General features: G+C 38.7%; 1 protein-coding gene across 24 annotated transcripts in view; it reads right to left on the bottom strand.

The window, feature by feature from the left end:
* Positions 1-14,470, bottom strand: part of cacna1c (calcium channel, voltage-dependent, L type, alpha 1C subunit) — a 202,583-nt gene that overhangs the window by 26,306 nt on the left and 161,807 nt on the right. For 9 of the 24 annotated variants that reach the window (XM_075471774.1, XM_075471773.1, XM_075471770.1 and 6 more), the window contains 12 exons: positions 13,914-13,973; positions 13,386-13,492; positions 12,077-12,109; positions 10,584-10,671; positions 10,378-10,485; positions 10,237-10,289; positions 10,007-10,153; positions 9,659-9,860; positions 9,025-9,183; positions 8,771-8,881; positions 6,074-6,157; positions 5,123-5,206 (listed from right to left, as the gene is read on the bottom strand). In XM_075471774.1, the coding sequence (XP_075327889.1) occupies positions 5,123-5,206; positions 6,074-6,157; positions 8,771-8,881; positions 9,025-9,183; positions 9,659-9,860; positions 10,007-10,153; positions 10,237-10,289; positions 10,378-10,485; positions 10,584-10,671; positions 12,077-12,109; positions 13,386-13,492; positions 13,914-13,973 (1,236 nt within the window). The remainder of the gene's footprint in view (positions 1-5,122; positions 5,207-6,073; positions 6,158-8,770; positions 8,882-9,024; positions 9,184-9,658; positions 9,861-10,006; positions 10,154-10,236; positions 10,290-10,377; positions 10,486-10,583; positions 10,672-12,076; positions 12,110-13,385; positions 13,493-13,913; positions 13,974-14,470) is intronic. The other 15 variants (XM_075471777.1, XM_075471783.1, XM_075471785.1 and 12 more) reach the window with 5 other exon arrangements.

Genomic DNA, 14,470 nt, shown 5'->3' on the forward strand with positions numbered 1-14,470 from the left:
GTAAGTTGTTTACTGTGAAATGGTAAAAACTACAACATTTCTAATATGCAACAATTTAAACCACAAAACTATGAAAGACTATATAAGAATATATAGAGGGTAGTTGTTGGTCGTCTAAGGGTAAATGAAAAGCATGAGAGATCCGTGTTACCCAGCTTGCATTTCAGGTGAGCAAGCAGCACCGCAAACCAACGAGAAAAGAGACAGAGAAAGAGAGAGATAAACATCCATAAAAGAAGAGTAAAGCAAACTGAAAAAGTCCAGAAAAAGAAGGAGAAGAGGAGAAGAGGAGAAGAGGAGGAGGCATTCCAAACAGAGGAAGAGAAATAGATGCAATCCATACTGGCATCCTCTGCAAGACACCGCTCAGAGCAAACCACTACCAATCTGTTCACACTAGATCTACTCAAACCAAACTAAAATGTAAAAGAAACCATACAAGGTTTAAGAAGCACCCGCAAGTTGCTGGGACAAATGGAGACCCAGAATTTCCCTTTCTGTAACCACAAAAAGATTATTCAGCTTTTTTTCAGTCAACATGCACCCATCAGAGCAGTAAAGTGGGTGCATTCAGGTGGGATATGTCGGCCATTTAACGTTTACTGAAGAGTGAGTCATAACATTTTAAAAGCTAGCTTGTCATTGCACTTCATTGCACAAAAATCAATAAACGAGAGGGTGTGCACAATCTGCTCTTAATTCTATTGCTTAGCAGTTACAAACATTTATCTGGACCTGTATGACAAATGAAATGCAATGATAGGCTAAAATCTAAAATGTCTACATCACAGGGTCCCAGTATAAAAACAGTCAAGAGTTCTTTCGGGATTGAAGTGCGGAGGGTTTCTTAAAAAAGAACAAAAAAGAATTTAAAAAAAAACAAGAAAAAGAAAAAGGTAGCTTAGGAATCTCATCACCCAAATCATTAAAAACTACAAGAGGAGAAAAAGAAGAGGAAAAAAGGACTTTGGGCATGCCTTTAGGTTAGAGGTGATAAAGGTAAAATAAGGAATCATTCAATTAACTAAATCAATCAATCTCTGAATTGACCAAATCAATCAAATCAAAAGCAAACTCAAAAGTGTGCAGTGCAACATCGGTGAATCGTATAGATGACAAAGGTGTATATCACTGGCCCAAAGAGCCTCATTATAAAGGGGGCTAATCAATCATCGGCAATTTTAACTGTTTATGGATACATTCATACATGTTTTTTCTTATTTTCATTTATTCATTTGTTTAATTTGCCAAGAGAGGCATGACAAAAGAGCGCTTTCACACCAGAATGGGAGGGGGGATTTGGTTTGATTGGGCGGGGAATGCCGAAAAATATCACACCTTCATTTGGTTTGGTTCACTTTCACCCTGACCAAACTGCCTGGACAAACTGCCTGGACAAGGTCACACAGTTACAACAGCTGCTCGTTTGGGGCGGTGACCAGGAAGGGAAAAAGTATGAGGAAGAAGAAAACCTGGCTCATTGATTGGCCAGGACAAAGACAAACAATGGAGCAACACCAAATGTGTGCAGGATTGGGATTTCTGTTTTTACATTGGTGTCCAAACCTAATTGCTTTTTCAGAAGAGGCTGCCAGTATGAGAAGCAGGTGAGGCAGCGAGCTATTGAATAGTCCGTTTTCATTTTCCACTGTAACCGAACCGCACCAGGGTTCACCTGCAAGCAAACTGAGACCCACGTTTTAAGGCGGATCAGGGTTCGCTTGTCTGTTCCAGAGTTCGGATGAGCTTTCACACCTGCCCTAACAAAGTGGACTATCCGAGCAAACAAACCCAGTTCCGTTTAAAGCTGACAAACAACGCCCTAAATGACAGTTTACATCGTTCCGTGGCAACATTATTTCTGTAATAAGTGCTTAGAAAAACTGAATAAAACATTTAATATCTGGGTACAGTTTAGAAATGACCCAATGTCTTTTAGAAGAAGCTTTGTCAGCCTCTCATGGGCACAAATGGATTCCCTTTCTAAAGGCGTGAGAACAAGTGCCAAGCTCAAACACCCCCTGGGATACATCAGCCTTATTTGTATGCCTGACCAGTGTTGACTGAGGTGAAACATACTGCATTCCACCATAGGGGAATATGTCACATTTTCCTCTACTACTCCTCATGTTCTAAAAACAGCGTGAGAGTTTGGGAAGATTTTCATCAAGCATCATGTATGCATCCCCAGCCAGTCTGCAATAAAATGTTTACTTTTATTTGAAAATTTTTAAAGGAAAATGTAATTTCCTTGATGATGGTGCTTTTTAACCTTAACCAAGGTGTTTTGATTTCTACCAATAAGTGATGTGTGCCATTAAGCTGTCATATATAAAAAGTATCAGGATCAAAATGAAAAAAGCTGTCAAGCAATCACTTTAGTTACAGTGAATCCCTTAAGGACTTTTCATTGATTGTTTGCTACTAGAGAGACAATGGCCCTCATTTATCAAGCCGTCGTAGAAAGCATCGTTGATATGAGCGGAGAACTCGTCGTACGCAGAGGCTCAAGTGAGATTTACAGAACATGCGTACCACACCAATCCCATCGTAAGACCGAGCGGCTGTTGATAAATCCGGCGGCTGAAATCCATCGTAATGATCCTAACCACGCCTTCTACAAAAGGCCGCACCTCTAGAATTTGCGACATGGATAGACGAAAGGCGGCAAAGAAACGCTGTCAACGCTGTTGACAGCTGGGACGGCTGTCAACAGCGTTGGCGATGTAAGTCGCAGACCGGACGACGTATGTATTTTCCCCTACTGTGATGGTCAATAAAATGTGATAAACTCCAGATTAAATGAAATCTAAAATTGAACGATGTTTTACTTTTTCTCCAATAAGATCAGGAAGAAGTGGTCCGATATGAAATTTGCCACCAAAGAAGGTCGCAGAGCTCTCCGATGCAGCATGTCACAAACGGGGGGGGGGGGGGGGGGTAGGGGGTGGTGATCCGATCCAGGTTTGGATTTGAGTGCCTTGGAGGAGAGGGTGGCTGGCCTGATCGGAGCTACGTCTTTTTTCCTTGAATAAGAGAATGCTTACCAAAAGTCAGAATCGCTGAATAAGTTCCTCTCTCCTCCTGAGCGCTCTTGGCTGTGCAGGCTGGTGGTAGGGATCTCTGGGTGCGGGGTCCTCTGGATGTACATCTGGAAATGGCACTCTGCATGCAATAATAATATTGCATACCTTATCGGGCGTATATAGAAGGGTTCCCCCCGCAGCCGAGAGACAAATCCACCTGCCCTTTAGGAGCCCTGTACACCTTTCCACAGTGGCAAGCGTACTATGCGCAGTGTTAAAGCGCCTCTCCTGTACGGCTCATAAGCCACTCATCATTTTTCCGAAAGAAATCCTGCCGGTCCCGGAACACTCTCTCGCGCCTGATGCGCGCGTTCAGGTCCTCTAACAAAGCCAGATCTGCCATCGTTTCGCCATTACCGCGCCGCTAGAATCACCTCTTAAATAGGCGGTTGAATAATGAGCCATCACTCTTCCAATTACGGAGTTGTACTTGTTTAATTTTTTTATTTATTTAATTTGCGTTTATGTTTATATTTATGTTGAAGTCAAATAAAACATGGGCCTTCTTTGAAGTGATAAGTCTGTAATTTTAACCTAGGGATTTGTTGCGACTCATGAGGCACGCACTAGTGACGCTGCTGTTTATGTATGCTATTGCAGTCACCGCAAGTCAAAATGGAAAAGTGCGTAGGCTACACGGCTTCAGACCTGTCGTGGCGATTTCATCTTTCCTGCGCTCACGATGGATTTGATAAATGCCAACCTTTGCGCAGAAAAGAACGTACACACGACCTACGCATGTTTTCCGTCTTACGCAAGTTTGATAAATGAGGGCCAATGTTTTTAAGAAAGGAGCCAATCCATCAAACAGAAGATAATTATAGTCTTCACTAGAAAAACTAAAATTTCATTCACAGACAGCAGACAGACTGCTATAACGTGCATCAATTTGAGTAGTCTGGTCAAAGTACAAAAATTATATTTCTCTAAGGCCTCATGAACCGGACTTCTATCCATGACACCTCGTCATTTTGCCTGGTTCTCAAACTATTCCCATGCCAAAGAGCACTTTCAATGCCACATGAATAAAACAACCAATTGTCCCCAAAGTGTAAATACAAAAGACACTCAACATTTGACTTGTGTTTGGGATATTCATTCTTATTCAGGCCCACAGCTGACCACAGGGCGTCCATGTCGATATTAAATGAATTCATACATATATTTACATAAATTTCACGGGTACTGAGTAAATCCATTTATGCATCCAATTGTTCCCAATGTATGCACATTGTGATAAAAGCATCTTGTATTATTCTTATTGGAACTTAAAAGTTTTCCTGAGTGTTTTTGACCCTTGGGTTTAAACACTATTGTTCAAAAATTTGAATCTGCACCAGAAAATCACCCATTAACATATGTGTTGATCTTTTCAGAAAACGTTTGTTATAGTAAAAGGGCCTGGATATACCACCTTTGTATCTGCCATGCTATACAGTGTCCATCATGCCAGAGGAACGTTTTGTATTCCCTGCGACACTGATGAAAGATCAAATAATGTGTAACCAAACCAGGTGCTGAGTAGATGCAATAGGTTCTATTGACAAATGCAGTAGTTTCTGATGCTACTGATGCTCAGCAGACCGAGGCATGTATACCTATCTGAAGCAGCTTCAAATATCTAGACATTCAAATAAACAGTATAAGTAAAAAAGGTTTGATTTATGGTGTTGTGTGAAAACTGAGAAAGAAAGTGCAGACATGAGAAAGGGCGAATATTGGGAAACAATTGTTTGAGGAATAAGTTATATTGAAATCTCTGTTGTCATAATAATTGAAAAAATAACAAGTTATGGCAACTCTCCATGACAGAAGTTACTCAATTGTTGGGAGGGAAACTATCTTACACATGTGAAATTACACAAAACTTTCAGAGGGAACTGTTTTCTGGTTTGATCGTGCTACATCTGGTTGTCTTATCAATCATTTGAAAGCATGCGAGATGGGTATCAACGCTCGGTCTGTTTGTGTGTGTGGGAATGGCAAATCAGACAGGCAGGAAGGGAGGGAGGGAGGGAGGGAGTTGGACTACTTACGTTAACCTCAGTGATCGCTATGTCAACAATGCTACCCACAACTATCAAGGCATCAAATGTGTTCCATGCATCAACAAAATAATGCTGCGTAGGGATGGAAAGAAAAGAAAAACAACAGAAAAAAAAGAAAAGGACAGAACATAAGACATTTAAACAATGGAAACAACAGAAATAAAAGGAGAGAGGAGAAAAATAAGATAAAAACATTACATACATGAGCACTGGAGTTTTTAGTAGGAGGAAAGAGGGAAATAATCAACAAAATTAAATGGCAAAAAAAGAAAGGAAGGGGCAGTCTAAAAGAGATGGACAGCAGAGGAGGAGCAGCAGCGACCGGTCATGCTTGTCCATGAGAGGAAATGTCAACAATAACAACAGTAAAGAACAAATTGCAACAAAATCACAACAACAACAAAAAAGTGCCCATTGCTGGAGTTAAAAAGCTGTGTAAGGCTGTTTGTGATTGGTCAGTAAGTTAGTTCAGTTAGTTAGGGGATTGAATCTATGTCACAGTGCGGCCACAAAATTAAATAAAATGAAATAAATCAAGAATCCAACAACATTTCAGATACTGTAAAGAGCAAGAAAGAAGGATGCAACATAGAAACCCTTCAAAGCTAAACCCTGCCTGTGTAGTCTCCACTTTTTGTGAAACCAAGTCAGTAGCGCAATCTTGTTCAGGAACCCTTGAGGAAGGGGACAGGCGAGGTAGGGGTATCCCCCTGAGTGGCAGTGGCCGTCTTGGATTAAAGGATGAAGGAAAAGGAGAAGGAGGATAGAGAAGAAAGAGGAAGCTGACAAAGAAGACAGAAAGATGAGGAGAAACAACAGCACAACACAGAGGTGCCAAAAAGGGAAGGAAAGTGAAGAGAAGATATTGAAGCGAGAGGAAACACAAGACAGAGACAGAGAGGAAGAGACAAGGAGAGCGAAAGGGGGCATCGTACTTACGTTGATTTCACTGAGAATGACGTCTATTATGCTGCCAATTACGATGAGGAAATCAAACACATTCCAGGGATCACTAAAGTACCCCTACACAGGATGAGGTGAGCAAGGGGAGGAGGAGGGTGAGAAAGGTAGGTTAGAAGGAAAACAACATCTGCTGCCACTTCGCAGCCCCCATTACGGTGGTATGAGATTGTACAGTGCACTGAGGAAACTTAAAAAAAAATCAGCTATACTTGATGAGCCGACACATGAAAGGATAAGAAGTTTCCACTGTGATATCTGTTCATCAAGTGCAGTTGAATTTCTGCCTTTGTTTAGGATGTTTGTGTTTGACTGCTTTCCACTTGCATTGAGGGCTTTTCTGCAGTCCTGTGGCAGTGAGTATTTATACAAAACAAACCAGTTTTTTCAGGCAAGAATAGTATTATTTGAGCTGGGAAAATTTTATTGTATTATTACTGTAAATACAGAGAACTGCATCCTTGTAATTTAGCATGAAGCTGTCATTCTATTGTCTGCTTCACAGACACAGCTCAAGTGATTGCCAAGGTTTTAAACACTGGCCCCAGACTGAGTCTTTCCAAAACAATTCCAAAACCTCACTATGATGTTAAAGAAAATGAAGATAGCTCCAATGCTTTGAAACAACATCAAAGAAACATCTTAGCTCTTGTACACCTTGTATATTAGGTTGTTTGCTGGAGCAGGGAAGTCAGATTGATAATTGTTTAGTTATATATGAGGTTTCTGACTTTTTCTCGGTCTGTGCAGTTGCCATCTACTATAATGAACCTGCATTACAGCTGTATAACTTTTAAAAAACAGAAAGTATTATTATTTACACAACAAATCTGAATAATTTGTATAGATCTACTTGTAAATTGTGCAGTCTCAGAGGAGATCAATTGTGCCGATCTATTTTAAGCTGCATCATGTGTCAGTAGCAGCTAACGTATCATCAGGAGAATGACAAACTGCTCTTGCCATAATCCATCAACATAATGACAGGTTGCAAATATTTCAAGTCATCCTTGGGCACTGTGATTTCATTAAAGTTGATTTTAGTCTCAGGAATATTGATGTAATTTCAGAGTTAAAAATTAGTGAAAGAGAGCTTTGCATTAGTATCCAAATGCTTATGTGTGGATCGATTATATCTGACAAAGTAAACATACCATAGGCACACATGACTTTGAAAACAGTGAGGAGAAACGTAAGTATTGGGCATCACGAAAGAAAACAAACAAAAAATCATTGCAAATGTACTCTAATGTTCAGAGCTGTACAACCCCTAAAAGGAACAAACAGTAAAAACAGTAAGACATCCCTGTAATTGCTCCGTTGCAACCTGTTAGAAATAATCAAATAGATTATAGAGCAACTGATACTGCAGGCAATCCCAGGAGTGTCTATGATACCTGTAAATAAAAGTGTTACAAAGCGCTTTGTGCCACGACTGTTTAAGACAAAAGTTAAGTTCATCAAGGTAAGTGAAGTCATACAAAACAAAGAACATCTTAACAATTGTTTAGGAAGGCTTGGGAATGGGTTCTCATGCTGCACTATAGACCGTAGAAAGAAAAAAGTTTGCCTGTTTGTTCATAGCTCATAAATATTCAATACTATATATACTTTACTGGAGAGTCCTTGACACCCTCACCTTTCAGTTATGAGAAAAAATGCCTTCAACCGACTTGAGGTAAGCATTACACATCACTGCATATGCAATAAAGTGCAGCATGATGCACACGCCCCAGTCTTCAAAGTTATTCACTCTAACCGTGAACACTGGTGTCTAATAAACAGGGAGGAGCTTGAATTATGCTACTCAGACTAAAGGGTCAAATCAATAATTTAAAAAAAATATTACAATAAAAATCACACATACTATAGAAAATTATTCGGATCTTGGAGTTAATCTGAAAAAAAAGATTAGGTCTTCATGAATCGTTGGATACATTTTTATTTTAAAAATCCTTCAAATGCTAAAAGTAATGGTATTTCTAAAACCTGAAGTAAGTTGAATTGAAAGCTTAGAATTGGATTATACTGCATTAATCACACGTCTAACCATGACACTGGTGCTGTTGCTATGGATCCTGCAGGGAAGGCTATAAAAGAGAAAGATTACCCTTACCAGGCAGTTTGATTTCCGCTTCATATTTCTCCTACTCACTTGAGTATATTAAAGAAGTCACTCAGTGAGCGGAAGTTTAGACTTTATGTGTAATTTATCAATGCAAGACCACCAATAACTGGTAAATGTTCTTACACGTACCTCAAGATTTTTACAACCTGAGCTGTGCAACAACAGAGGTAAGAGTAGAATACTATATGAAGCTATATTTATGCTACTGACTCACACTGCTGTAATAAATGGAAAAAGTGAAACGTTCCCATCTGTTACTGTTTGAATAGCTGACACACCAGGATGTTACAGTATAAGATTAGACCAATAAACCCCATCCAACTACATGGCAATAACAGCAGGGTAACAGAGAGACAGTAGGATTAAAAACCACAAGATACAGTGCACTAATCGTGTTCTATTATCATGGAAGAAATTAAAACACAACAATACATCAGCAATTAGTCACCGTAATTAGAGCACTTTAATGCCTAAACTGTCTCATTTGATTTGATATCATATCCAAATCTGTAATGTTTCTACAGTCTACATTGATATACTGTACCTACCCTGGGTTTGAAGGCGATCAGTTTAAGGATCATCTCTACAGTGAACAGTCCAGTGAAGAGCATGTTGAGGATGTTCATTGCATCATTGAAATTTTTGGTCTGCCCATGATGCTGCAAAAACACACAAACAAGTCAATAATTCCGACAAAGAGCTCTAGTTTTGTGGGCTGTTGTTGTTTGTGGAATATTCCCTCTTTTCAAGTCTGTGTTTAGCACCTGCATTAGTTATGAATGCAAGCTCATGTTGAACTCACCTGCATGGCCAGACAGATGGTGTTGAGAAGGATGAGTGTGAACATCAGGTACTCAAAGTAGGTGGAGTTGACCACATACCACACCTTGTACTGGTAAGGGTTCTTGGGGATGTAGCGACGTAGAGGGCGAGCCTTCAGGGCATACTCCACACATTGACGCTGTGATACACCCAGACAAGTGAGCATGCACAAACACTGGCTTTTGCCTTTCACATTTGTCTGCTAATCTCTAAACTCCATTTTTCTGTCCCTGTGTACATACACTGTCATGTCTGGAAAGCTAAAGTAATGTCGAACAGTCTTTTCACAACTAAAAAAGTAGGGGTGCAGGGACCAGTTCCTTCTCAAGCTTTAGTCTCATCCTCTGTCTCTGTCCTTCCTGAGCTCCTAAAATAGCTCTGGCCCTAAAACTCATGTTTATCCTCTCTAGAATTATCCATGTCTCACCCCCAAAGCATGATCTCCATCAACCCCTTGTGCATCCTGAATGAAAATAATAAACTTTCCAATTCGTCCAGAAAAGCAGAGTAACTCTCATTTAACAACTGTAATCTGGAGAGTGATCTTCGTGCCTACGGTGCTGCTAAAAGGGCTTATAGAAGGCATGTAGAATTTAAAAACACTTCAACACTACCTGATTCTTGTCCAGCTCACAGTTTTTATATTCTTGCTCTCCTTGCTCCTGAAACGTGACGATGACGAAACCGACAAAGATATTCATCATGAAGAAGGCAATAATGATGATATAGATGATAAAGAAGATGGAGATGACCACGCGGTAGTTGTAGATCGGCCCAACATCCTCAGTGTGAGAGTCTATAGCTCGGTACAGTAACCTGGGAGCAGGGTAATCGGGATAGTAAGAGAGGGACTTTTATTTTGTTTTTTTAATGTTGTCAAAGATGGAAGGATAGAAGCCCAAAAGTGTACAACACATAGTAAAACACATCTGCGTGTTCATTGTATTTGTATGTACACTTACTCTGGCCAGCCCTCAAAGGTGGACACCGCAAACAGAGCCATCATTCCTTGCAGCACATCGTCAAAATTGAAGTCACTGTTCTCCCACACTCTCAGAGCTCTTTCAGGCTTCCCCACATCACCATCCTTATACATAATGTAGGAACCCCTTTAAATACAAAAGCAAACACAAACGTTCATATCACAAGTAAGAGAAAAAATAACAAGTGGTGTGCAGGAGGGATTTCTTACCTGCACTCTGCGTGAGTCTGTTTAGAGCTGTCAGTACAGTAGAAGAACTTGCCCTGATAAACAGACATGAAACATCTCTAATGAGATTTCCCAGAGCCTGCAGAGAGCTGTCAAAAAGACCCAACTTCTGTGTCTTTTTACCTTAAAGAGCTGAACTCCAATACAGGCGAACATGAACTGGAGCAACGTGGTGACGATGACAATGTTGCCGATGGTTCTGATGGCCACAAACACGCACTGTACTACATGCTGAAAAACACATGAAAAATAATAGTGAGAGTATGAGTGTGTCTCTTTGTCAAAAGGAGTTGAGTTCATGTTTTTATTATACATGTGAGTGTTCGTACCTTAAGTCCCTTGGCTCTGTTGATGGCTCTCAGTGGTCTAAGCACTCTCAGAACTCTCAGGATCTTTACTACATTAATCGCACTGGACCTGAAAAACACCAGAGAATGAACTACTGACCAGTCAAACTGACTGAACACATCTTACTTTAGAAGATGACTTTAACATTTGGAACAATACACTTCATAGATTGTTGTTAGTAGCATCTGTGCTTCTACTTCAAACTGAAGATTGAGACAACAAAACACAAAAGGAAAGGAAATTAAAATGATGATACGAACAAAATGGATGACTGAACTTGTCAAAATTAGGACTTACAAATGATAAAAAACCAAAAACATTCAAGAAAGAACTTAAGATGTTACATGATGTTGTCCAGACTAAGTGTTTACTGATTGTAGTTAAAACATTAATTATACTTTGTGCTACTTTTACTATTTTGAATAGTTTCTTTCAGATTTAAATGGGGAGATTTAGATTTAGACTTAATGCTGTCAACCATAGAAACAGCAACTGAAATAATCATCAATCCATACGTTTATCAAAAAGTATAATATGAGACTCATATGCAAACCCTTTGTTAATGTTAAGAAAAAGAAATTCTGACTAAAAACGTACATCGTCATGGGCCATTTTCTAAATTCGAGTTAACATGGTTTAAAGCAGTTTTTAGTGGCGATGCATATGTAACATAGTAGAACACACAACACACACACAAATACATACAATACATGGACGAATACACATAAATAAAACAGAGACAGACCAAAATGAAGACACGAATAGACATCTACAGGCAAACAGAGAATTTCTATGCTGTAAGAGAGTGTCAGTACAAGCCAACGGTTAAACAGTGGGGCCCTTGAAAGGAAGTGGTTCAAAAAGAATGCTTTTTACATACTTACAAAAACAATCAGGTTAATACGTTGACATTCTGAATCATACAATAACTGATTGGAAAAAGGTGTAACATCTGTTCTTCTCTTATCTGAACTAGGCCTCGGAGCGTGACTATTACATCTCAAAGTCAACACATGCTAAAAATCCTGGTCACCATTACTGATCTTTAATATTAAGGTGGAAACGTAATGTGCCCATTGCTCAGATAAGTGCTCAGACAAGAACGAGTACAAAAACGTTTTCTCATTGTGTGAAAAAAGTCAGAGGAAAACAAGTCTATTCAAAATGTCAACGTATGTTTTTTTAGGGGGTGACGTTTTAGGTGGTTAAAGGAGTGATTTAAAGGGAAACATTTTGAGAGAGAAAAAAGAGAAAACATCCTTTGTGCAACTTTTTACAGAAGAAGGAAAAAAAGTTTGTTAAAGGTAGTTCTCGTGAAATGGGATGTTATCAGCCACATATCACAGTCAAACCAGCTGTGAGGATATGTTCTGGGTATAATACAATCCATACAAAAGTCAAATGCATTTTAATCATAACGTTTTAAATGGTGCCTCAGTTGAGTGGGCTGACAGGGACAAAGAGCACTATTTACCAACCACCTGATGACAAGAAGTACTCTATCCATCTATAAGAAAGCAAAAATAGATACGAGGTCATAAGATATTGATTCTTATATTGGCCAAGTTGCTATTGGTCTTTCATGTCTGGTGATATTAACCATTTTTCATGCTGTCACCCTACAAGACTTTTCAAAGAGACAAATCAAAAGGGCAATTTGTCTTCTACATGTAGAGTTTTCTACATTTTCAAAAAAACATGTTTTATTCTTTGTCAGCTTTTCAACATGTGATTTGCTCTCAACAGTTTTACTACATCATGACAAAAGATGAGTGGAGATATATTTACTTAAAATGTGCAATTATCAGGTATCCATAAAAAAACAAATTTAAAAAGTACCTCACAGGAAAAGTGTGCCACAGTATATTAATAAAGTACAGGCACAATTAAACGCAGCAACACCATCACAATCAATTTAACTGTGATACATTCAAGAAAAATCCCACACACTCACACGCTACCTTTAACAGGCAAAAAACTGCAGCGTTTTAGCATTCACGTGTCATTTCTACAGCCCAGGAGAGTTTTGTTTACAAAGAAATATGAGAAATTAATTGGACCAATTAACTGGAAATGAAAGGTAATTGGAGAACTGCAGGTCCATTTATCAAAGACATAAGATCCTTTTCCCAATGAAATACGTTCGGTCGTATTTCATCTTAATACAGTAATATTTTTCCTGTTGACACATTACAGATTTGGTTTTCTTTAATCTTGTTCTGGTTGAGGCTTCAACAAAACTCTCCAAGACCATAGAAATATCAAATCAAAACAGTGACAGCTTTATACGGTCAAGGTGAAAGTTTGTTAAAGGGATTATTAATATGGACCAATATAAACTTACGTTGAGAAGTCTAGGCTATTAAGCATTAGAAACAGAGAGCGTAGTATAGCGGGTTAAACATCACAAACATCACAGCAGCTCAAGGAGTTATTTGCCACAAAAAGCCAAAAACATTTCAATTAAACATCACAGAGAGGGGAAGGCTTTGCTGTAATGTGATTTGAAGTTGTTCAGAGTACAGAGAAGGGTGAAGCACAGGACTGTTTCCAAACAGAAACATTTTTCAAACTGTTAGAACTAGTGTGTACGTGAATTTCAGCTCATGCTGTAGCCTCTATCTGGATAAATCATTTGGTGCTTTAAATATAACACAAGCATGTGTTTAATGATATTTGGATTAATGCTGTTAGTATCTGCACATAAAATTCTAATAAAAATGCTCATAGAGTGAATCACAAGACTGTGAAACATGCACCAGGAAACACGGCATTGCACTCACTGTATTCCAGAGGAGATGAGGGATACACTGACCACCACTAAGTCCAGAATGTTGAAATAGTTTCTACAGAAAGAACCTTTATGGAGGAAAGCTCCATAGGCTGTCATCTGCAAATAAACACACCACTTAGTACTGTACATGCAGATGATATAAGATGAACCCTTTAGACAAAAGTGATGCTTACCATCTTACCTTACCTAGTTCGATCAAATAGTTCTTTGTTTTAAATATTGTCTAAATGGATCAAAAAATATGTTTTTACTTATGAATATATTTGTAATAATTAAAATTTCCAATTTACTATTTTCATCTGTACATCTATCTGCAACCTCTTATCCTTTGAAGGGTCTAACAAGGTCGACCTTTTGCAAGAGACGTGGTTACATTATATTACTATAGACAGCATATATACTGTCAGAAGCATTGACATGAGTCAGTCTCTTATGTGTCCTAGAAAAAAAATTATACAATCGTGAATACAGATAATATAACCTCAAATTTGTTTACATCACATTCCTTAAGGACTACCTTGAGAATGATCTCTATGGTGAAGAGTCCAGTAAAGACATGATCTGCGTAGCCCAGGATCTAAAAATGCAACACGGAACATTATTGGTTTTAGTTGAGAGATACCACTGTCATGACATCATTGACCAAATGTACAAGCACACTGCAATTCCTGGTATTTCTAAACATGGGCAGTGACTTTCTGAATGAACAGAAAACAGACACGTTACTGTTTATTATAAGCTCTGACACCATCTAGGACTAAATTTAAATTGAACTGTTTACACAGATGAAATAAAGAGAAAGAAACATGGATGTGATCAAAGTTTATACGTAGAATAGTCCCAACTTCCACATCAAACTAAATTAACGCTGAGATTGAGATGAAAGAATAATGAAATCAAAATACACTAAATACACTTTGAAATCCAACCAAAATCTCAGAAACAGGAGGATTTATTTCATTAAGGTTTCAGTCTAAGGTTAGCTGGTCAGGCTAATATATACTATCTCATACTAAAGTGTGGCAATACAATAAAAACAAATCTTCATTGGCCCCAGTTGACGTGTCTAACTAA

The sequence above is a fragment of the Odontesthes bonariensis genome, chromosome 8, assembly GCF_027942865.1.
Source record: "Odontesthes bonariensis isolate fOdoBon6 chromosome 8, fOdoBon6.hap1, whole genome shotgun sequence".
NCBI lineage: Eukaryota > Metazoa > Chordata > Actinopteri > Atheriniformes > Atherinopsidae > Odontesthes > Odontesthes bonariensis.